Source organism: Vulpes lagopus, chromosome 15 (assembly GCF_018345385.1).
Source record: "Vulpes lagopus strain Blue_001 chromosome 15, ASM1834538v1, whole genome shotgun sequence".
NCBI lineage: Eukaryota > Metazoa > Chordata > Mammalia > Carnivora > Canidae > Vulpes > Vulpes lagopus.
Window position 1 is genome coordinate 38,869,428 of NC_054838.1, and position 26,073 is coordinate 38,895,500.

At 35.9% G+C, this 26,073-nt stretch overlaps 1 protein-coding gene across 1 annotated transcript in view; it reads left to right on the forward strand.

The window, feature by feature from the left end:
• TYR (tyrosinase) overlaps nucleotides 1-26,073 on the forward strand; it is a 93,847-nt gene that overhangs the window by 8,219 nt on the left and 59,555 nt on the right. The window contains exon 2 of the mRNA XM_041730470.1: nucleotides 1,625-1,841. Coding sequence (XP_041586404.1) covers nucleotides 1,625-1,841 — 217 coding nt within the window. The remainder of the gene's footprint in view (nucleotides 1-1,624; nucleotides 1,842-26,073) is intronic.

A 26,073-nucleotide genomic window follows, 5' to 3' on the forward strand; every position in this document is an offset into this window, starting at 1 on the left:
AGAGGTTAGTACCAATATAACAGGATGAGTTAAAAAGGGTATTTAACACGTTTGTAGTTGAAGATTCATTGGTTCAACCACTGATTTGTTTATTCAGCCATTAATTATTTATTGAGCCTCTATTCTAGATCTGTGAACAACAACAACAACAATAATAATGAAAGTTGTCCTCATGGAGATCACATTTTCTAAGGGAGATCACATTTTCTGATATTGATTGTTTATGAAGGGAGTCTAAAGTAAATGAAGTCTGCATTTGGCAAAGAATAATCTTATCTACTCAGTGGGCTCAGGCCTCCTATGGAAGTATGTGCCTGTTATGAACAGTTAGTTACGGCAGGGTGGTTCTGCACTTTTTGTTTTTGAATCAGGATTGATATTTTACTCTTTGTTCATTGCTCTCACTGAATCTAAGGACATTGATGATTTTAAGATGAATTAATTTATATAGCACTGAGACAAATTAAAAATGTGCCTATTAAATTATGGTGTGATTTTTCATTTTATATTTATTGAAAGAAATCCTTTTGACTTATTTAGTGAAAGTTTTTATCATAGTTTATTCTTCTGCCTACATATAAATGAAACTATAAGCAAAATAATCCAGTGAAGAATTCCTAAAAATTCTTCATATTTAGAGTCAGATCCTTTTGAATTACTTTCAAAGTCAGAGTTGACAGTGTCTGTTTTTTCTAAAATACTGCCTTGGCCTTGAAGACGAGGTCAGATGTCAGATCCATGGCCAGGAGTGAATATGCCTAGGCATGAACAAAATCATGGAGTGGAGAAGCACAAGTCATGCTCAGAGAATGGTAGCCAATCTAACCTTAGCAGTCAGATCTCATAATTTCTGAACAAACTGAATGATTCCCAGACTCAAGCTATATTCTGGAAATACAATTGACAAGATTGGCTACTGATTTCAATGCAAAAGACATAAAAGAGTAAAATACAAATGAAAACTCACCAGTTTCTGGCTTAAAAAAAAATGGTGATTTGTGGGTTTGAGCTGCAGGACGGTTGGTATGATAGGAAATATATGGAGATGAACAGATTTGGGGGTTTTAAACATGACATTTGGGATGCATGTGAGATAAGATTGAAATAGGAAGTCAGAGATGGATATACAGGTTTAGAGTTCGGAGAAGAAGTTTTGAACTAGAGATAGGAATTAGGGAGTTCTCACCACGTAGTTGGCATGCAAACCATGAAACTTGTGAGAGCCAAAAGAGAAGATACAGAGGGAAAAAACAAGAGATGACACAGACATAAACTTGGGATCAGGGCTAGCTTCATGGGCATACAGCCAGTGAAGTCATACTATGGATGTTTAACAGATGTTTGTCAGATTAATTTTCTCATCAAATAAACATTTGACACAATTATATAGAGTGGTTATTTGATCCTTTGAACCGTAAGGCCTAGGAAATTTAACTCATTTTCTTCAGTAGATGCCAGACAAGAATTTTGTTCTAGATTTTTCTTTCACTGCTTATTCTGCAACCCTCAGATGGCTGCTTCCTTCAATTTCCTTTAAAATATGAACCTATTGGTGATTGCTTCGCCTTCCCCCCTTTGACGTGGAGGTGGCCACAACTCCTTTAACATAAAGGTTTTTGTGTAGATCGTCTGCACCCGACTGGAGGAGTACAACAGCCGTCAGGCTTTATGCGATGGAACTCCAGAGGGACCGTTACTGCGCAATCCTGGGAACCATGACAAAGCCAGGACCCCAAGACTCCCCTCCTCTGCTGATGTGGAATTCTGCCTGAGTCTGACCCAGTATGAATCGGATTCCATGGATAAAGCTGCCAATTTCAGCTTTAGAAATACACTGGAAGGTAACCCCCGCCCCCACCTTTACACTCATTTAAAATTTCCTCTGTTTTTCTGAACTCCTGTTTATAATCTCTTATTAAAAAATCCCAGATATGTTTAAGAATTCAAAATTTTCTGAGTAAGGACAAGTGGCCTATATGTCTCTGTGGCCAGTAATCCTCACAGAGTCTGAGCAGCACCCCATAATCCAACACATACAACTCTTCAGAAGAGTTCAGCAGAAGGTATGAAACCCACTGTCGCAATAAAGACAAATAAATGGCAGCCTAATGGTAAGGTCAGCTTTTTCCACTAATAGAATATTGGTGCCAAACAAAACATTTTCAGACTGTTTTGTATTTTGGAATTATAGATAAAAGACTGTGGATCTATCATACTTTTCAACTTTTAGTATTTTACCCAGTTTAAAATACTCTGAGCACTAGCCTCTTTCAGGTAAGTCCATTCTCTTACCTAGGCTAAGGTCAAATCTCTGTGTCAGGTTAAGTCGCCATCTCATTATCCCTCAAGATTTCTGTAAGTTGTCAGAGATTCCTTCTCAGAAGCTCTTCTAGGTCCTACTTTTCCTACAAAGTTCCAGTCCGTTTTTTTTAAAAAAAGATTTTTTTTTATTTATTCATGAGAGAGAGAGGGAGAGGCAGAGACATAAGCAGAGAGAGCAGAGAGCCTGATGTGGGACTTGATCCTGGGACCCCAGGATCACACCCTGAGCCAAAGGCAGGGGCTCAACCACTAAGCCACCCAAGAATCCCCAAAGCTCCAGTCCTACTTGCTCTTTCCTTCAGTACTTGTGACTTCTATGCTCCATGCTGTCTTAGTCATTAAACCTGCTTTTCTCACTTCAATATGCATTATGGAAACACACTACAAACAAACCAACCAAGAACATTCACTAAAGTCACAGATTTGATAGGAAGTTTGGGAAGACAGAGGACTAACTTGCTGCAATGCCAACAACTCAACATTTAATGCTAAACTGCCTCCTGCAAATCTCTCTGATACCCTACCGTGTAGACAAAGCTTTCTCTCATTTCTTTCTTCTTTTTTGTTTTGTTTTCTTGTCATTGTGGTTGTTGTTTTATCATCTAACTTCTGTTGCTTAACTATACAGAGTAGTTTTACTGTCTCTTTCACATCCCTAGCCTTTGGGCTGCTCTCCTTGAGAAGCAATTTAAACAAGGATTATATTACCTATATTACCCTAAAGAGGAATTCTGCTTCTAGCCATTAAAATTAAATTTATGTTTGTCTTCTGAAAGTAACATTAATGATTAACATTTTCCAGCTAATCACTATGTCAGACACTATCTCACTTAATTCTTACAACCATCCTCTGAGAAAGATAGCACCATTATTTTGAGTTTAAAGAGAGAAAACGGGACTAGAGATATTTTATAGTTTGGCTATAATCATTCATTCAGCAAGTGACAGAACTAAACCTGTTCTGAGAATTGTCAAGTGCCAAAACCCAAGAGTCCTTTCCATTGTGTTCTGATGACCCGGAGTGAGTTGAATTTCCTGAGGGTAAACAATAAATATATCAAACTGGACCTTCAATAATATAATATAAGAAGACAATGCATGGTGCCAGGAGTCTCAGAGCCTGTATGCTGAGACAAAGGAGCACACACAAATTGGCAGTCAACATCTGGGAGGATTGAGTGTTCCATTGGACTCTGCAGAAGGTAACAGCAGAACACCAAATTCTGACTTAATGAAACTGCAAAGTTGGGTCTCATCCTTAAGGAAACAGAAGTGTTTTATAGGTTTTTAAGGCAGATTTCCTAGCCATGAGAAAGCATGAATTTTGTTACGAAGGAACATGGGCTGGTCACAGAAATAAGGTAAGGGAGCCACACTTTTCTGGGCCTCAAGTTGAAAAAAGAAAGTGGCTTGAGCTGTGTCAACTCAGCCAGTGGTTTCCAAATGAGTTTCTAATGCACAGAGATGAGTGGAGTATATTAGAATTATCACAAATAATTAGCTGCTACTAATAAATTATGGTTGTGGATTATTACTTTCTTATTATTCTCATTCACACATAGTCTAGTATGCTTTCTTGAGGATAAGAAAAAAAGCAGATCCTAGCACATTATCAGCACATGATAGGGTTCAATAAGTTCTTGATAATTAAATACATAAATAAAACCTAATGTACTTCAAATTATATCTAACCTACCACTTAGCTGATTTATCCCTGTTGTATGTTGCCAACATACTGGTGGGAAAATCTTAGCAAACATTGATCTGAGCTGTCAAATAGGACTTTCCCTGATCAGGGGCACATTTTTTTTTACTCTTTAAGCTTTTTTTAGAAATAATTTTAAGCCTACAGAAAAATTAAAACAATAAAACAATGCAAAAGACAAACATACACTCAGATTCATTTACATTATATCTGGTTTGCTATATCTCTCTTCCAAATTGAACCATATGAGGTTGAGTTGTATGGATTAGAACCCTTTAAGCCCTGATATGTTGGTGTATTTTTTCTTAAAGTATGCATATTCTCATGCATAACCAGAGACCAGTTATTAACTTCAGTAAATTCTATATTGATATAAAGCTTTATTTTATTTTTTTATTTTTTATTTTTTTTAAGATTTTATTTTTTATTTATTCATGAGAGACACAGAGCAAAAGAGAGAGAGAGGCAGAGACACAGGCAGAGGGAGAAGCAGGCCCCATGCAGGGAGCCCAATGTGGGACTCGATCCCAGGACTCCAGGATCACGCCCCGGGCTGCAGGCAGCGCTAAACTGCTGCGCCACTGGGGCTGCCCTAAAGCTTTATTTTAATGTAATATTTCTATTTTATTTTTTCAATAGACCTAATAATATATTTTATAGCATTTTTTCCCCTCCATGACAGGGTCAAGTCTAGGGGCAGATAACATTTAGTTGCCATGTCTCTAGCTTTCTTTCATCTGAAATATTTTTACAGACCCTCTTTTTTCTTCCTTATGGAGATTGACATTTTGGAGGATATACAGCCTCTCCCACCATTTTTAAATAGAAGTTTCTTTTTTTGAGTTTGTCTGATATTTCCTCAGTATTGGATCCAGATAATGCCTTCTTAGCCAGAATTCTACATAGGTGACTTTGGGTCTTTCTCAGAGGGTATGCCGTTGGGAGGCACAGAACAACCATCTGTCTCACATTGATGATATTAATTTGATCATCTGCTCCAGGTATGGTCCAATTTCCTCACTCCGTAATTACTTATTTTCTCTCTTTCAAAATAATAAATTGACTACATGGAAACTTTTAAAAATACTATGCGAATATCCTACTTTATCCTGCTGTGGCCATTCATTGGTGGTCAAAAATCATGAATTTCCAACGTCAGCACTCCCTTTACATTTATTTGCCAACACACAGGATTCTACTATTAGAAGAACCTTTCTTTCTTTCTTTCTTTCTTTCTTTCTTTCTTTCTTTCTTTCTTTCGTTCTTTCTTTCTCTTTCTTCCTTCCTTCTTTCCTTCCTTCCTTCCTTCCTTCCTTCCTTCCTTCCTTCCTTCCTTCTTTCCTTCCTTCCTTCCTTCCTTCCTTCCTTCCTTCCTTCCTTCCTTCCTTCTTTCCTTCTTCTTTCTTTCCTATTTATAGTATCAATTAAAGACTTTCAGTTCTTTCAATGTATATAATTCTTTAAGGTGTGTGATTACCTTAGTGCTTAGATAGTCTCAGATTTCATCGATGGGCACCCCTTCAAGCTGGCTCTCATATCTCTGTTTCACATCCCCAGTATTAATATTATTATTTTGGCATTTACTCTCTTTCTGGTGTAACAAAATATTCTATAGTCACCTTGTACCTGCAGTGGTTCAGACCTAGAATCAGTCATATTTCTCCAGAAACAATGACTCCTTTCTGTGGCAAAGGATAGTAGAAGCAAAGATCTGGGAGCAAGTCTTGCCTACTGGACACATTTCCAAACCAGAATAGGTTGGGATGTGGGATGTGTTGGCCTACAAGGAGTGTTCAAAAGAGTATAGCTGTAGGGAGTGCGGGATGGGAGAAGCAGAAGCAAAGGCAACTACTGCATTCTGCTCCCTCAATAAACACAGGTGGAATGGAATGGTCAGTTTTAATTGAATCTCACAGTTGTTTCTGCCCTTTGATTCTTCCTAGCCTTGTGAGAGATATGTAATATATGTCCCATTGAACAAATTCTCACAGCCAATCTTGGGATGGACGAGCTGCTGTGTTTTTGTCTGCTGAAGTTATTTATGTAACCTTAGCTTTCCTCTTAGATTCAAATGCTGAAATAAATATTGAAAATGTGCCACTTGTGAATTGTATAAAACAGACTTATGTTCTTAGATAAAGAAAAGAAAAATATGTATGCAATATAAAATGTAGTTCTGATTTGGCTAAATAGTTGGTCCTCATGCAGTGTGGGCTATTGGATTCAAAGAAGAATATTCTCAGGTCCAAATCTCTGACTGTCCACAGTGTCTTGTACTTCACTGTTTATGATAGTGTTAATACAAAATTAGCAGTGGCATGTGCATTGGGGGCTGAGGGAGGACTGCCAGTTTAGTGAAGTGATTGAAAGCAATCAAACTGACTAGAAGTTGATCCAAATTCCACCACTTCCTAGATATATCACATTGAATAAGTTAGTGCATTTCTGGGCCTTAGTTTCATAATCTTTAAAGTATGGATAAAAATAATAACTTATGGTGATTGTGTAAAGATTAAAGGGTATAATACACATAAGGAACTTACAACAATTCTTCAATAAATGGTGGCTATAATTATGTTAAACTGGGATTAGTTGTTGACCACTAAGTTACCACTCATAAATTTTTCTGACAATTAGCTTAGAAACAAGTGTAGACTGACTCCTGCCAAAATAGGCCATAATGGGCTAGGTATAGTTGAAAAATAGAGAGGGGGGAAGGATGGAAAAAAATTATTAAGATAGACTCAGAGATAGATAGCATTTCTGAACATAACCAGCTTTTTAGAGGGAGTTCCCAAAAACAAGGAGGCAAGAGAAAAGGCAGCTCCTGTTACCCCAAAAGGGAAAAAAGTGCAAGAACAAGGAACAATTCTAATTTAAAGTTGTGTTCATGACCCCAAGCATGGTGCAAATTAGGATCATGGACCTTACAGCTGACAGACACTATTCCATGTGTTCACTGCAGTCTCTTGGACTGTGCTAAGATGCCACGTGACAATATCTCTGTGGCCATTCAAAGACAGGGACTAACCTACCTCACAAGGGAGAACAAAAAGCTCCAAGTTGAGAAAAAAAAAAAAGCAGCTTAGTTTTATTCAATTTAAAGAGTCCTCTATGATTCTGGTACTACAGGAAATTATGGATGTCCAAAGATGTGTAAAGATGAGAGTTACAGTTTCTGACCATCCAATGAGGAAATGTCATACAGGCACACACGGGGAAAACATAAGATGATAGGCAGTATAAGACAAGATAGGACCCAAAGATAAACCAGATATTTCCCAAGAAGGTGAAAATAGAACTGGATCTTGAAATGTCAGTAATTTCTCACCAAGAAGGAAAGAGGAAAGGCATTTCCAGCAGAGGGAACAACATACAAAGTGGAACAGAGGTGTGAAATTAGTTACCAAAAAGATAAAAGGATGTGAATGGCTAGGTACTAAGTTTGCAGTGGGAGATAAGAAGAGGTATAAAGAGTTTAAAATATATCATGTATACCCCTGTATCTCAAACTGCTCTAGAGGGGAAGAAAAAGTTATGGGCCCCTAAAAATATGCCCGCTGTTGCCTAGGGAATTAAGAAACTAAAGTTTGTTCTATGTAATTGTCTTTCATAGATTCCCTGTAAAAGAGAAATATTTGAAAATCCAGTATTTCAAAATAATGATACAATGTTTTTATCATCAAGAATATGTCTACATACTTTGTTTTATGAAACATTACTATAGACAGTGTGAGTCAGGAGAGGCTAGAAGGGAGTTGATATGATCCTCTCTATATGGCATCAAGGTAGGAAGCTCGCAGCCTTAGCAGAATGTGGAAAGATTAATTAGGGAGCAATTGAGGGGCAATAGATGGTGAGGGCTTATTTCCAGGTAGGGATACTGAGATGCAGATGAGTTGATTGGAGTACAGCACCTTTTGTATATTCGAGGGTATAGAACATCAGGGGCTTTTGGTAACCAAATGGGAGACAGACAGGTGAGCAATACGCTGAGGATGGTTCTAAAACGTCTCCCTCAGATTTCTCATGATTGGTCCTTGCTTGGTCCTCTTAAGCTATACACCATTAAAAATCTAGTTTTTCTTCATATGATGGCTCTTCTAAAACAACTGCTATTATAATTCTCCAGAACTTTTCTTTCCAGCAGCTCTTCAACCCTTTCTATTTTATTGCGACTGCTAAACATGTCACTAGGAAGTAGCTCACTTCTCCATTTGCTAGGATTTCTTGAGGAGCAGTTCAAGAAAAAAAAAAAGTTCTGAGATTTAATGAAAGAAAATGGAAGTTTTGAAATTTTGATAGCAGTGTGCATATTTGAAGAAAAAAGCCAGCAGCCAGTCAACGTTGAAGTCTCAAAGAATGAACGAGTTTTCAGTCTTTGTGCTTGATAAAGGGACTTCATTGGGATATCCCGAAATGATCATACAAACTCAATAACTAAATTCATGGAGACTAACTGTGTAACTCTTAATACCAAAAGGATTATTTCAGCGGTGTAGGACATTCTAGTGATGGGAAGTCTCCAGTCCTCTCCTGCACATCTTTACCCATTCTGAGGGAATCAGAAAGCTGAACAGCTTGGTATAGATTGGTGTCTACTGAGTCAGAACAGAGATGAAAGGTTTTGAGAAGCTCAGAACAAGAAAACTTTTCCAAGCCTGGATTACTTAACTCCTCAGAATTCCCGCCTCGCCAACCTTGTTGGTATTCAGATCAGGCAATGTCCTGATCATAATAATAACAATAAAAATCTCTGTGTGCCAGACGTTCTCACTTCTCACATGTTATATTATTTGATCCTGACAACGGTCCTATGATATTTAATATTTACTGATCAAACTAAAGCACCATCTTAAGTAGTTATTTCGGTTTAGAAAACAATGTTTCTTCTTCCAGTTGAATTAGATGGTTCAACTCACTTGACTCAAAGGATAACCTACTTTCTCTCCACTCCAAGTTCTCAGTGAAATGAGGACCCTTCTTATAACATGTAGGGAATTCAAACAGGTATCCTATGTATTTCTTTCCAAGTGAGCTTGCTTTGAATGTGCTTCTTTAATCAAGATACAACATTATCTTTTTAAAAGTCTGAAATAAAATAAGGACTGCTCTAATATGGAGAAGGCTTTAAGGATATATACGTATGTTTAAGAGATCTAGGGCAGAAGATGCACTCTAGGTAGAGTCAATACTTATGAACTAGGTTCACAAAATACATGTCAAGCATAATTTTTATATGTGAAATACATGCTAATTCTTAATCAGTGCCTTACTTCCCAAAGCAGAAACATGGCAAGATCAGAATACATTTTTATCTGGACATTAGAAACTCTCTAGCAGGATACAGTGATTACCTGATAGAACTATGACTGTTTGAACATTACAGGGCATTTTGATTTTTGTGGAAACAGATTTCTTTAGACTCAGTGATATTGTTCAGATATTTGGATAGTAGAAATTTGTGGTTTTTTTTTTTTTTTTCAGGAAAAAAGCACCTTAAAACAGAATAGTTTAGATTTGGGGGATATCATTACTTAATATATAAACTTTTTGGCAACAATGTGATAATGATATAGCTTGAAATCTCTCTATAAAAAAAAATCAAAAACAAAATTGGGAAAAAAACCAAAATTGGCATCTGGTCCTCATATACTTATACATTTTAAATGATTCTTCTGTTTCTACCCTCTACAATTAGTTGTAATGCTGTGAAAATTGTCCTTGCCAAATGTGAATATTGGGAAAGTAAAGAAATTTATTTAAGGCATGTGTCATCTTTGCTATGAATTAAGAGGTGCTGGTATTATGTACCATCTTGGTAAGCTGCACTATCCTGGAAAGTTACACTGGAGAAAGAGAAGAAATTTCCAGATTTCTATAAAGTGGATTGAAACACTGATTTTGAAGGCATATAGAAATATATTTGAATATTTGTTTTAACATTATGAGCATGCTTCATTTAAAAAATTTATTTAATAATGACCTGTTCTGGGTATTGCAAGAATATACACATACCTTACCCCTACTATATACACAGGAAGTGTTTCCTTTTCCCTACTTCCCTCCTTGTAATTTTCAATAGTCATCCCAACTTCCCTTATTTAATCAGGTTATTAGTCCTCATGATATGTATTTCTTTATAATAAATAGCTTTTGTTTATTATTTCATCATTTGAATTCACTACTGTCAAAATGGCTGTTTGCTTATTTTCCAGTTAAGGTCAATGAAAACCTATAAGGAGGAAAATAATAATGCATCTGTTCTAAGTATAGAGTCAGGCATTAGACATGGAAATTTCACTTCCTTGGGACAAATCTTGAAAATGTCAGTACGCATTAGTAATAAGCACTGCAAAGAAAAAGCAGAATTCTATTTTTATACATTTGTTTATTTAACAAATATGAGTTGAGGGACTTCAGATACCAAATACAAGGTAACCATGTCCCATGCAAGACTGCTATGTGATCTTTTACAGTGGTTAATCTAAAGTATTTTGGTTTCAGTATCTATTTACAACTCTTACAAAATATGGCGAAATCCAATAAGATTTTGTTTATGTGGATTATATCTATAGCTACTTGCTGTTTTAAAAAGTAAAACTAAAAATAATTGAAAATATTTGATTCATTAAAATAACAAAAATTATTCCTTACATGCATATAAATAACAAATTAAAATTTTTCAAAAAAATAGAAAGCAGCATGGCACTGCTTTATATTTTTGAAAAAAAAAGAAGACATCTGAGTTCTTTTTTTTTAAGATTTTATTTATTTATTCATGAGAGACACACACACAGAGAGAGAGAGAGAGAGAGAGAGAGGCAGAGACACAGGCAGAGGGAGAAGCAGGCTCCATGCAGGGAGCCCAAAGTAGGACTCGATCTCGGGACCCCGGGATCATGCTCTGAGCCAAAGGCAGATGCTCAACCGCCGAGCCACGTAGGCATCCCAAGACATGGGGATTCTATGTCTACCTCTATACTCAATAGTATTATGATATGGTGTTTGTTTGAAAAACTTGAAGAAAACCCAGCCTCACACAGATATAAAATCAGATATAAAATGAGAGAAGTGTTTTTAAAAATATTTTCCGGTAATTGTGGGTCTTATCTTTTTTTATGCCAAAACTCAACAAGTAGTAATTTAAAAGTTGAGTTGCACTGTCAAATCTGAAGCCATATAAATGAAATTTTTGTATTGTTATATTAAAATCTTTTATATCTATCTTACATTATGAGTAGATTTTCCCCCATATTTATTTTGTAATATCAAGTACAGGTCATTTGCAAAATATCGGTTCACTGAGACTTGTAGATCTTTTAAATTTTGAAGTTATCTCATTATATAATATCAAAGAGTCATATTTATTAACATCACCAATAATCTCATCAGAAATGTCTTAAAGTACTGAGAATCTCTTGAGCTTATAATGATGGAATCAAATTTTTTCAAAATTCTAATTTTTCCTTGAAAACTCAAATTTTATCATGGGCAAAAAGTTATCATCAGGTTTTTTTTCAAGATTTATCTATTTATTTGAGATAGAGAGAGCGTGTAGGGGGAGGGGCAGACGGAGAGAGAGAAAATCTCAAACAGACTCCACTCTGAGCACTGAGCTTGACATGGGCTCGACATGAGGCTCAATCCAGGATCCTGAGATCAATCATGACCTAAGTTGAAACTAAGAGTCAGAGGCTTAACCAACTGAGCCACCTAGGTGACCCCATGAGTTGTTTTAAGTGACATGCTTTTTTAATATCAAGAAAATATCTGTCAAATGCCTAAGTCTGAATAACTATAATTTATTTCTCAGTTGTGCATTCAGGTATAAATGGATTCCATAAAAAGCCTTGTTATTTCAGTTCTCAACGCAAACAGCAGTGCTTTTCTTCTAGATAGCCATCATATTTCATAAGACAGCAGAAGTATCACATATGTAGGTCCCATTCTGGCTTCTCTGACCAAAGCCAGAGCAGAACTTTGGTCTCAATCCTGCTTCTGTTATATGGCCCAGCACTAATCCCTCCACTCTGTGTGAGGATCCTAGAAGAAATCTTTGTGTAAAAACAATGGACTTTTTAGAAGATCAACATGCAGAAGAATGACAGTCAATATACTAATAAAAGTAGATAGACTTCCACTTCTTGGAAGTGGAATAAATATACATTTCCCTATTCCCCTCTCTATGTACAACTAAAATCTCTGTATATAGCATATAGAACATAATAATATGAATGGTGAAAGTAAGGCAGACTAGCTAGAGATCCTGGGACCTCTTGACATGGCAGGGAGTCACTTGTGCTTTCTTTTTGCCTCATATATCTAACATCTAGAGCTGAAGAATCCTGGAAGTAGAGGTATATTTAAAAAAAAAAATAAGAAGAAACAAAAATTTGCTCTCTTTAAGCCAAAAGGAATAGAGAAGAACGCTTTTAGGCAATAACCACTATATTCCATTCAAACACCGAAAATACAAAAGAAAAGAGAAAGAGAAAGGAAAAAGAAAAGAAAGAAAAGGAAATTGAAGGAAAAAAGGAAAGGAAAGAGGAAAGGAAAGGAAAGGAAAGGAAAGGAAAGGAAAGGAAAGGAAAGGAAAGGAAAGGAAAGGAAAGGAAAGAAGGAAACGAAAGGAAAGGAGGAAAGGAAAGAAGGAAAGGAAAAGGAAATTTTGTTGTAGAATCCCCAGCCATGCCAGTAAATGTTAGTTGGGTGACTAGACCTCCATTCTTATCAGACTAACAATGTGTCCCAATCTCCCACCTGCACGGTGTCAGAGAAGTCTGAGTAAGAAGCAGAGACTTCTATCCTAACCAGGCATAAAGAACCATTTCTGTTACCTCACATGGAGACCACACAGGGGACCTGGACTTCCACACCTACCTGGAAGTAAAAAGGTGACTCTCCTTCTCTGCTTGATTGGTGTCAAAGGAGACTTATGGAGAGGCAGGACCTCTACCAGCCACCCAGTGATACTGAGGCCATCCAATCTGTGGTGTTAGGGGAGCTCAAGTGGGAAGCAGTAATGAGGCATTCCTACCTCTCATAGCCAGGAAGTATAAAGGCCTCCTGGAGAACAGGTCAAGTGCGGAACCTGGACTTCTATCCCCACTTAACAGTTATGAGGAAATGCTTTGTTCCCCCTTCCCTTGCTGGAGTTGAGTTAGAGAAAGCCAGTTAAAACAAATTTTAATAAGATCCAGAGTCTCAAAACATAAGACCCAAAATGTTTAGTTTTCAAATAAAAATCATCACAACAAGAAAATCTCATGCTTGAATGAAGAAGGCCATCAGTAGACAGCAACACTAAGATGACAGGGGTCATCATAAATGAGTTATCCTACTAAGAATACATATCCAAAATATGTATGCACCAAACAATGGAACTCCAAAATGTATGAAGCAAAAGCTGCTAAAACTGAAAGGAAAAATAGACAAATCCACAATTATAGTTAGAGAATTTAATATCCCTTTCTCAAGAACTGATAAGACTTGCCAGAATATCTACAAGGATATAGAAGATCTTACAACATCATCAACCAAAGATCTGATGGACATTTATAGAACACTTCGCCCAACAACAAAAGAATAAACATTCTTTTTGAGTGCCCACAGAACATATACTCAGATAGAGCATATCCTAGACCATAAAACAAACCTCAGCAAATTTAAGAGAATTGAAATAATAAAGATTCTTTTCTTTTACCAAAATGGAACCAAACTAGAAATCAATAACATAAAGTTAACAGGAAAATATCATTAAAGAGAAAAAAGAATAGAAAGAAAACATCCAACATCCCTCATGCAAGGTTACTTCAATATGTGTCTTATATCTTGACTTTTACATAGGCAATATCTTGACTATAATATTATATTATAGTTTTTCAAGGTGATACCATTAGGAGGTACATAGGCAATATCTTGACTATAATATTATATTATAGTTTTTCAAGGTGATACCATTAGGAGGAATTGAATAAAAGGCACATGAAATCTCTCATTATTATTTTTTTTAAGATTTACATATTATTTATTTATTTATTTATTTATTTATTTATTTATGATAGACATAGAGAGTGAGAGAGGCAGAGACACAGAAAGAGGGAGAAGCAGGATCCATGCCGGGGCCCGAGGTGGGACTCGTCCCCGGGAGTCCAGGATCATGCCCTGGGCCAAAGGCAGGCACTAAACTGCTGAGCCACCCAGGAATCCCCTCTCATTATTATTTTTATTATTGTATGTGAATCTACGGTTATCTCAAAATTAAAACTTTAACTTAAAAAGAACAAAACCAGGATACGAACAAACATATTTTAGGTCATTATTTGAAATTTACTTTTAAATAAATGGATGAGGTGAAAGATTCTAATGTTGAGTCTTTATTCATCAAGCAACTGACAATACTTTTGTGTACAGACATTTATTCATTAATCTAGAGATGCAATTTGTAGCAATATCCAATATAATATTACAGTTCTTGATATGTGGGAAAGCAGGCTTAGGGTAAACATAATGTAGATTTTATTCTAAATGTCATATTCCACAAATTGCTGTTATCACTTTCTTTCCTGCTAGTTTGAGATTAATAGAATTATATCAACCCAGAGAATAAAGTAATTGTCAATAACTCCTGTACAATTCACTTGAATCTATAGATTGTTTACAGAGAATTTCCCTAAATATACATCATAGTTCTAGTAGACCAAGAACTACCTGCATCTCTAATTTTGAGAATACATCTAAAACATCTTTATTAATCTTAAGAACCACCCTTTTCAGATATCCTGGCTTTATTTCATTTATACAAACAGCATTAACATTTGCTTTCTATTTTAGTCATACTTTATGGAGGAATGAGCTTCCATATAAATTCATAATAGCTACTGTTTATGTAGCAAAATATGTGTGTTTATGTATGTGTTTATGTTCTTATAGTAAAATAAGAACAAAAACATTTTAAGAGGCAATGGCCAAGTAGATGGCTAGTCTAGTTCACTGGTTAAGAAAGACACTTGTTCCTATTTTTAAGTCTTGCAGTTGTCAAATTCTCGGGTTGAAGAAAAATGTAAATTGTTTTATGTCATTAGCTTTGGGAATCTGACTATAGTCTAAATAATCTATGAAATAAGCAGTCTATTTTTCCTTTAAAGAGATCTGTATACAGTAGAATAAATAGAAAAATTGATCACTGTACTAAAGTATTTGAGAAATATAGATGGCACATACCCTTTTTTAACATACCTTAGAATAAAGAATGTGAGAAGTTCTGCAATATAGAAAGCTGTTTTGATTAACTAGAAAAATTCATGACTAATTTGACCACAAAACCCATTCATTACCATCACCTTATATCTTTTATTTCTCCAAATATTCTTTTAAACTCTTTTGGTTCATAAATTTCAGACACCTATATGGGAAAAATCTGGTCTAAATTTAAAATGTTACATCTACAAATAATGGGGTTTAACTTTGGTCTCCATCTTTTTAGAACAAATCAATTTCATGCCACGGACTATGAATAATTATCCTTTCCTTCTCTACTTTAAGTTTAAGAGGATTGAAATGATTATTTATCCTCAAACTATTTCAAGAAAATAGAAAAGGAAGGAAAACTTCCAAATTCATTCTATGAGGCCAGAATTACTCTGATATCAAAACCAGATGAAGACTCCACTGAAGAAGACAACTACAGGCCAATATCGCTGATGAACGTGAGTGTAAAAATTCTCAGTGAAATACTAGTAAATCGAATCCAACAATACATTAAAAGAATCATTCACCACAATCAAGTGGGATTTATTCCTGGGTGACAGAGTGGTTCAACATTCACAAATCAATGTTATATACCACATTAATTAAAGAAAGGATAAGAACCATATGATCATTTCAATAGATGCAGAAAAAGCATTTGACAAAGTACATCTGTTCATGATAAAAACCTTCAAGATAGGTTTAGAGGAAACGTATCTTAGCATAATAAACGCCATATACAACCCTTGCCCGCAGGAGCACAATATCTTCCTCAATGGGAAAAAACAGAGCTTTTCCACTAAGGTGAGGAAAAATATAGGGATATCTACCCTTACCATTGTTATTTAACATTGTACTGGAAGTTCTAATCATAGCAATCAGACAAAAAAAAAAAAAAAGAGGAAAGAAAGAAAGAAAGAGAAGAAGAAAGAAAGAAAGAGAAGAAGAAAGAAAGAAAGAAAGAAAGAAAGAAAGAAAGAAAGAAAGAAAGGAAGAAAGAAAGAAGAAAGAAAGAAAGAAAGAAAGAAAGAAAGAAAGAAAGAAAGAAAGAAAGAAAGAAAGAAAGAAAGAAAGAACGAGCATCTACATCTGGAAGGAAGAAACAAAACTTTCATATGATATTTTATTTAGAAAACCTGAAAAATTCCACCAAAGAAACTGCTAAAGTTGATACATAAATTCAGTAAAGTCAGAGAATACAAAATCAACATACAGAAATCCATTGCATTTCTATACACCAATAATGAACCAGCAGAAAGGGAAATTAAGAAAATAATCCCATTTACAACAGCATCAAAAACCAACAGATACCTAGGAATAAACCTAATCAAAGGGATAAAAGACCTGTACTCTGAAAACTATATGACATTGATGAAAGAAATTCAAGAAAATGCAAAGAAATGGTAAGACATTCCATGTTTATGGGTTGGAAGAACAAATATTGTTAAAATATTTGTTTTGTTATTGTTAAAATGTCTATACTACTCTAAGCAATCTACACATTTAATGCAATTATTATCAAGATACCACCAGCATTTTTCATAGAGCTAGAATGAATAATCCTAAAATTTGTACGGAACCACAAAAGGCCCCAAATAGCCAAAGCAAACTTGAAAAAGAAAAGAAAAGCTGGAGGCATCACAATTATGGACTTCAAGTTACATTACAAACCTGTAGTGAGTACTGGCACAAAAATAGACACATAGATCAGCAGAACAGAATGGAAAACCCAGAAAAGAACCCATAACTATGTGGTCAATTAATTTTTGACGAAGCAGGAAAGAACACCCAGGGAAAAAGACAGACTCTTCAACAAGTGGTGCTGAGGAAACTGGACAGCAAAGTGCAGAAGAGTAAAACTGGACCACTTTCTTACACCATACATAAAAATAAATTCAAAATGGATTAAAGACCTAAATGTGAGACAGCAAGACATTAAAATCTTAGGGCAGAACACAGGCAACAACCTCTTTGATATCAGCTATAGGAACTTCTAACTAGATGTCTCCAAGACAAGGAAGACAAAAGCAAAAATAAACTATTGGGATTACATTAAAAATAAAAATTTTCTTGGCTATCGGGGTGGCTCAGTGGTTGAGCGTCTGCCTTCAGCTCAAGTCATGATCTCGGGGTCTTGGGATTGAGTCTCGCATCAGGCTCCCAGCAGGGAGCCTGCTTCTCCCTCTGCCTATGTCTCAGCCTCTCTCTCTGCATCTCTCATGAGCAAATAAATAAAATATTTAAAAAAATTAAAAGCTTCTACACAGAGAAGGAAAAAATCAACAAAACTGAAAGATAACTTATTGAATGGGATATTTGTAAATGACATATCTGATTAAGGCCTAGTATCCAACATATATAAAGAATTTATAAAACTCCATGTCCCCAAAATAAAAAATCCAATCAAGAAATGAGCAGAAGACACAAATAGACATTTTTCAAAGAAGACATACGGATGGCCAACAGACATATGAAAAGGTACTCAACATCACTGATCATCCAGGAAATGCAGGTCAAAACTACAATGAGCTGTCACTTCACACTTGTCAGAAATGGCTAAAATCAAAACACAAGAAAAAACAGATGTTGATGAGGATGTGGAGAAAACGAAACCCTCTTACATTGTAGGGAATGCTAACTGGTGGAGCCACTCTGGAAAACAGTATGGAGGTTCCTCAGAAAGTTAAAAATAGAACTACCCTACGATCCAACAATTGCACTAATAGATAATTACCCAAAAAATATAAAAATACTATTCAAAGGGATACATGTACCCCAATGTTTATAGAAGTGTATGTACAATAGCCAAACTATGGAAACAGCCCAAGCATCCATGAATTCATGAATGCATAAAGAAGACACACACACGCACACACACACACAAACTGGAATATTACTCAGCCATAAAAAAGAATGAAATCTCATCATGGGCAACAATGTGGCTAGAGCTACCATGTACTATGCTAAACAAAAATAAGTCAGAGAAAGATAAATACTATATGATTTCACTCATATGTGGAATTTAAGAAACAAAACAAATGAGCATGGGGTGAAAAAAAAAGAGAGGAAAACTAAGAAATCGATTCTTAACTATAGAGACCAACAGGATGATTACCAGAGGTAAGGTGGGTGGAGGATGGGTTAAATAGGTGATGGGAATTAAGGAGTGCACTTGTGATGAGCAGCAGGTGATGTATGGAAATGTTGAATCACTGAATAGTACACTTGAAACTAATATTGTGCTGCATGTTAACTATCTGGAATTTAAATAAAAACTTTTTTTTTAGGAGAGAGAGAAAATATCCCAAAGTGATTAGTTTATAGTAGAGCTTTAGCTGGGTCCAGGGGAAAACATGTGAAATAGAAGATTGTTTACAATGCCAAGTATGTGTGAGATAAAAACTATCAAAGTCTGTAAAAAAATTCATTAAGGTTACTGTTTGTACAACTTTTGGGACACCATCCAATTTTTATTGTATTGTGCTCCACAGAAGGAAATTATAAAATATAATCTACATTGTACTCCCGGGACACCTGGCTGGCTCAGTCAGTCAGGCATCTCTTTTTTTTTTTTAATTTTTTTTTGGGGGGGTAGTTTGATTTGCCAACATACAGTATAACACCCAGTGCTCATCCTGTCAAGTGCCTTCCTCAGTGCCTGTCACCCAGTCACCCCATCCCCCCACCAACCTCCCCTTCATCTGACTCTTGATTTCAGCTCAGCTGTGGGATTGAGCCCCATGTCAGGCTCTGTGCTCAGCTCAGCATCTGCTTCAGATTCTCTCCTTTTCCCTCCCCTTTTGCCTTTCTCGCCGCTCATGCTCTCTCTTTCTCTAAAATACATAAAATCTAAACAAACAAACAAACAAATAAATGGTACTCCCTAGGGTTGTACCTTTTTATTATGCTATAAACCTATCCTTCCTTAAAAAATGAAAACTTAAAAAACTAATAGCTAACATTTATTGAGAGATTACTAAATATTAAGTACTTTAGTGAACAATTTCTCCACCTTTTATCAACCTTATTCTGAGTGGTAGGTTTTATTTATTATCCCCATTTCATGGATTAAAAAATCATATGTCAGAAAAGCAAAGTCATCTGCTTATAACAATATAGAACATAAGTGACAGAGCTGGAATCCAAACTCAGTACTCAATTCTGAGCTCCTAATCTCAATGGGAAATGTTTAGACATTTGTTAAGTATACCACCATCCTTGAAGAGGAATCCCTGGAGCTCAAGACATGAGACCTTGTAAGCTATTTACATTCACATAGCACAATTGTTTCATCTACAAAATGGAGATAATATTTCTGTACTATCTATATCTAAGTGTTCATGTGAGTATCAAATAAGAAACATTTGTTAAATGTGGAAAGCCTCTGCTATACTAGTATGAAGAAAATCTTTTTAAAGGTTTATTTATTATATTAGAATTCTGTTATCTTGTCAATGGGTTTAACCCAAACTATATTTACATTTTCTTTTTCATCCTATAGTACATTCAGAATCTTGTGACAGTGACCTTATAGTAGGTGATTTATCAATAGAAGCTTTGAAAGCTAATTAACTTGGAATTATCACTTTAGTGCTTAATTAAGTAGAAGAGAATATACTGACAAAAAGGATTAGTTTCATAGGCAGAAAAACTTGATATGTGGTAATTACTAAGGATAAGAAGCATCATGTATATGTACACCAAAAGCAACTATGGCTGTAAGTATTTCTTCCAAGATTCCACAGGTCATTAGTTCTATAAAATATTGCTGAATTGGTCTATTTCTGTTTGTTAGGACTCACTTTAAAATATTGTAAGAAAGAAAACACAAATAATGTGACTTTAAAAAGACAGGAGTTTTTTTGTTTTTGTTTTTGTTTCTGTTTTTTGTTTTTTGTTTTTGCTATTGTGAAACGATAACAGAGGTTCATAATCTGGGACTGGTAGTGCAACTCTACCATCCTCAACTCCCTTCTGTCTCTAAATCTTCATTCTAATGTCTTTACCTTAACCGGTGGGAAGAGCACAAAGTGGGAAGAGGAAAGCATGTCCATTTCCCTTTAAAGGCATAAGTTAGAAGTGTTTCTCATCAAATTGGCTTTATCTCTATGGTCAAATAGACAGACATATCCACACTAAAGAGAAACCAAAAAATGTAATCTCCCGCTGGTGGCCATGTTCCTCATTACATTTAGGATATTTATTATTAGGAAAAGGAAGAGAACTAGTACAGGTGAAAAAATGATCAGTTTCTGTTACAAACACTTTCCCTAGAGTTTGTTGAAATAATTTCCTAGTGTTTGTTTTAGAATTAACATGAAGTATGTCTCCTACAGTGTTCTGTCTACTACGTTTCACATAAGACAACAGTAAATCTGTAGTGGTAAGTTAAGTAGCAAAATATTCTTTTCTCCAGACCATTTGAGTTATAAAACTTGGAGAATTTTTTATTTTCTAAAGATTTTATTTTATTTATTCATGAAAGACACAGAGAGAGAGGCAGAGACATAGGCAGAAGGAGAAGCAGTTTCCGTGCAAGGAGCCTAATAAGGAACTCAATCCCAGGACCGCAGGAGCATGCCCTGAGCCAAAGGCAGGCGCTCAACTGCTGAGCCACCCAGGCATCCTAAACTTGGAGAATTTATTATAAATTTAGGAAATCAGAGTGACATGCTAGAATGTATGGGCTGAATATTTGTGTCCCCTCCAAACTAATATGTCGAAATCTTACCCCTCAATGTAATATATTAGAAGGTGAGCCATTGAAATTTAATGAAGATTAGATGAGGTCATGAGAATGGAACCCTCATGAATAGGATTAGTGTCCTTATAAGTGTCACAACAGAGCTTGCTTCCCCTCTCTCCTCTCTGCCATGTGAGAATATAATCAGAAGCCAGTAGTTTGCAAACTGGAAGAGGGCCTTCACCAGAACTTGGTGGCACCCTCATCTCAAATTATAGCCTCCAGATCCATTCAAAATAAATTTCTGTTGTTTATGAGCTACCCAGTCTATGATAGTTTGTTATAGTAGCCCACACTAAGACATAAGAGCATGACAGACCCCAAAATCTTAGTGGTCTAACCTAATAAAAATTGACCACTTGCTCACACCAAGTCCAGTTTGGATGTTAATAGTTGATGAGTGGCCCTTCATGTGGCTGTTTTAGTAACTATGCCACAGATCTCTGATGGATTTTCTGCATGTTCCTGGGAGACAAGAGAAGAGGGTGTTTGGTCTTGAAGAATATATGGGTCAAGCCTAGAAGAAGGCTACCTACCTTCTGACCATATTTCATTAGCTACGATTCATTCATAGGGCCACACCTAAATAGGAGGTTGGTGTGCATCTAGGGTTCAAAGAAATAGGTTTTGTGAAGACACTGAATAGATATGTTTTGCATCTTTCTGTTTGAGCCTTTTTAATTTTTTCCTCTCTAGGATTTAGTAATTGCTTGGGAGTTTTAGTTTTGGGCCCACATTGAAGCCTCAATTCTTTTTTTTTTTTTTTTGTATATATATTTTTATAGGAATTTGATTTGCCAACATATAGCATAACTTCCAGGGCTCATCCCGTCGAGTGCCCCCCTCAGTGCCCGTCACCCAGTCACCTCAACCCCCCACCCACCTCCCCTTCCACTACCCCTTGGTCATTTCCCAGAGTTCGGAGTCTCTCATGTTCTGTCACCCTCTCTGATATTTCCCACTCATTTTCTCTCCTTTCCCCTATAATCCCTTTCACTATTTTTTATATTTCCCAAATGAATGAGACCACATAATGTTTGTCCTTCTCCGATTGACTTACTTCACTAAGCATAATACCCTGCAGTTCTATCCGCATTGAGGCAAATGATGGGTATGTATGTCGTGTCTAATGGCTGAGTAATATTCCATTGTATGTATAGACCGCATCTTCTTTATCCATTCATTTTTTGATGGACACCGAGGCTCCTCCCACAGTTTGGCTATTGTGGACATTGCTGCAAGAATACTTTATCCAGCAAGGCTCTCATTCAGAATAGGAGAGATAAAGAGTTTCTCAGATGGCAGAAACTGAGAGAATATGTGACCACCAAACCAGCTCTGCAAGAAATATTAAGGGAGACTCTGTAAAAGAAAGAGGAAGCCCAAAGAAATAATCCACAAAAACAGGGGTTGAATAGGTATTACAATGACACTAAATACAAATCTTTCAATGAAGCCTCAATTCTTAATTTATCTGTTCTCATTGCCATTGCTTTCTTCCTCCCACCCCACCTTTCTACAATATTTTCCCATTTTGTCCCATTTTCCACCAAGCAGAAAAAGGTCATGAAATTCTATTTTCCCCCATTATATACTCTTCTTTCCCAATAGCATCTTCCAAAATGTATCCTATGATTTATAGGTGAATAATTATTCCTATTAACATTTTTTTTTCAAATGAAGAATCACCTATCTCTTCTTTCCTAACATCTACTAATATCTCCTCCATGTAGAGCAACACCATAATTGTTTTTCATACAAACTGCTTGGACCTTTATATACAATTAATTATTCCATCAGAAGAATATTGAAAGAAGGGCCTGTTGAATAAAATCATGAAAGCCTGATTCAGAGCCATGATCCATCTCATGCAGTCATAAACCTAGGAACATTATGGGCATGTTCCAAAAAAATTTAGCTTACTTGATTTTAAAATTATGCTAGTAATTGGGGCTACATGTTTTAAAATGAGAAATAAGTATCCCATATTTATTTATTCAACAAACAAAGCATCTGCTGCATGTAGGCACTTTTCAGTACATGAGGAATAAATAGAGAATGTGGTACAGAACCTGCTCTCTTGGAATTTACAGTCTAATTAAGAATTGGACCATGAGGAGGTACCTGGGTGGCTCTGTCAGTTCAGAGTCTATCTTTTCCTCAGGTCATGATCTCAGGGTCCTGTGATGGAGCCCCACATTGGGCTTGCTGCTCTACAGGGAGCCTAATTCTCCCTCTGCCTGCCATTTCCCTTGCTTGTGCTTGCTCTCTCTCTCTCTCTGTGTCAAATAAAAAAATCTTAAAAAAAAAAAGAATTGGACCACGAATAAGTAAATATAATCCAAAGAAAATAAGAAGAGGGAAGTGTTATTAAATAGAAGTACCTAACCAAGCGTTTATTGTTAGAGAAACTCTGATTGGGGATCTGATATTCTTAAGGATGAGCTGGAGTAGGTCAGGTAAAATACAAAGAATGAGAAGGGAAAAATCACAAATTCTTTTTAAAATCCTAACATAATAGTCTTATAAATTCCCATAGAGTCCTTATAATTAATAACAATGGCTGGTATCAATATAGTCCTACTTTATCAGTTCCTAAAAACTTTTCAGATCCATTATCTTAATTTCTCCTCTCAAAAGCTTTATACCATCTTTATCATTACACTTATTTTGGAAATGAGAGAACTGAGATTCAGAATAACTTGACAAGGTCACATAGATATTAGGTAGCAAAACTGGATCATCAACAGGGGAGGTCATGTCCCCAAGTCTTTCAAAAAGAGAGACCAAGTTTTAGAGGAAACAGAGAGTAGAGGTTAAGAGTCAGACTCCCTGCATTAAAATCCTGATACTGTCACTTACTAGCAGGATGATTCTTGTTAAATTCAACCTGTCTTTACTTGAAGTCCTTCATTTGCAAAGTGAGGATAATCACAATACTTACCTCCTGTGTTGTTATAAAGGTTACATGATAATTATAAATAACTTAGAACACTCTTTGTAATGGGAAAATTTTATTAGATTAAAAAGTCATTGATTTGCATGCTGATGCATGGTCTTATTTTTTAGCTCCACGTATAAACCAAAATTTAAACAATGGAGTAGACTAGTATTTTAGATTACCAATTGACAAAACTTATTCCAGAAAAGTATCAGACCTAAACTGAGTTGACATCCAAAGTGTAACAGCATGATAGTACTTTCTACTTAAAATGACTTTTATTTTTTTATGAGAGATCTTTTCTTTTTTAAATATTTTATTTATTTATTTTTAAAAGATTTAATTTATTTATTCATGAGAGATACAGCGAGAGAGAGCCAGAGACACAGGTAGGGGTCGAAGTAGGCTCCCCACAAGGAGCCCAACATGAGACTCTGATCCCATACCCCGGGATCACGCCATGAGCTGAAGGCAGACGCTCAACCGCTGAGCCACCCAGGCATCCCTAAAGATTTTATTTATTTATTAATGAGAGACACAGAGAGAGGCAGAGACATAGGCAGAGGGAGAAGCAGGCTCCCCCTGGGGAGCCTGATGAGGTACTGGATCCTGGGGTCCTGGGAACACAGCCTGCACTGAAGGCAGATGCTCAAACACTGAGCCACACTGGTACTCCCTTAAAATGACCTTTAAAATCAACCTTTGAAATGCAATTAAACTCTTCTACAAACTTTTGAAATTCAGTAAGGTGATTCAGATTGACAGAAACAAACATGGGGCTTAAGGAGGTGAACATCTGGCTTATCTATTGGTGGCACTACCAAAGAATTCCAGCCTTTTCTGTGTGTTATGACAGGAATCTGGTTGATTCAGCTGACTATAAACCCTTTGAAGTCCTGTGATAGGAAGATCGTAAGGTACTCATCCAAAATAAGAGGAGAGTGGGAACCCCCATAATAGGGCCTTCTCGGTTCTGAAAGATAATATTATGGAAAACTGGATCAGATGCCTAAGTATTTTCATCAAAAAGAATGAAAGGAAAGTACTACTGGAACTAGAAAATATATATTGTGATCTCAGTGATTTTATATTTTAGTACAACTGCTAGCTCTATTTCAACTAAGAGTGCAACAGAATGACTAAGCAGAATTTTGGAATCTGGTACATAAGTAGCCCGAATCATGCCTCTGCCACTTACCAGTTGATTGACTTTGAATAAACCACAGCACTTTTTTGTACTTAGTTTTACCACCTGATAGCTGACTTGATGATATCTTCTTTACAGGATTAAGTTCCATAAGAACATGAGGAAACACTTAGCCTAGTGCCTACCACACAGAAGTTAGAAGTATCATAGCAGCAAAAATCTTTGTTGCCAAGTGGTAACTAAGTAGTAACAGAGGCAAGTAAAATATATGAATCATATTTCCATTTATAATTAAATTGTGAAGAGGAAGCTTTGCAATATGCAAGCACAAGTCTCTAGTTGAAATTGAAGGTTTAAAAGGCAAACACACTTGTGGAAGAGTCAAACATATTTTCAAGTGATTTTAATCAAAGACATCTTAAAAATAATTACCCTGGTACAGCATAGGGAATATAGTGAAAAGTACTATAATAGTGTTGTACAGTGATAGACAGTAATAACACTTATGCTGAGCATAGCATAACATAGAGTTGTGGAATCACTATGTTGAACACCTGAAACTGATGTAACATGGTGTGTCAACTATACTTCAACCACAAAAAAATTTTACCCTTAATTTAACATAAGTAGAATCTTTATTAATTTTGCTTGCCTACAACTAACTTTATTTGATGCTAATTTTTTTCATCCATGGCATATGTGTGTTCTCATACATTAATAGCAATAATTCCCATACACAAATTGATAGATATGAGTGATAAGAAAGAAAGAATCGTATAAGATGAAGAACACAGGATTTAAAATGAGAAAATTGAAGATACAGTTTTGACATTAATCACTCAAAAGACATGTGACCTTTAACATCACTTAGATTCTATAACCTCTTCATTTGCACTGTAAGCATGATGATGGCTACTCTATCTCCCTTATGTGAAGAGCATCCAGTGACATGTTAGAACAGACTC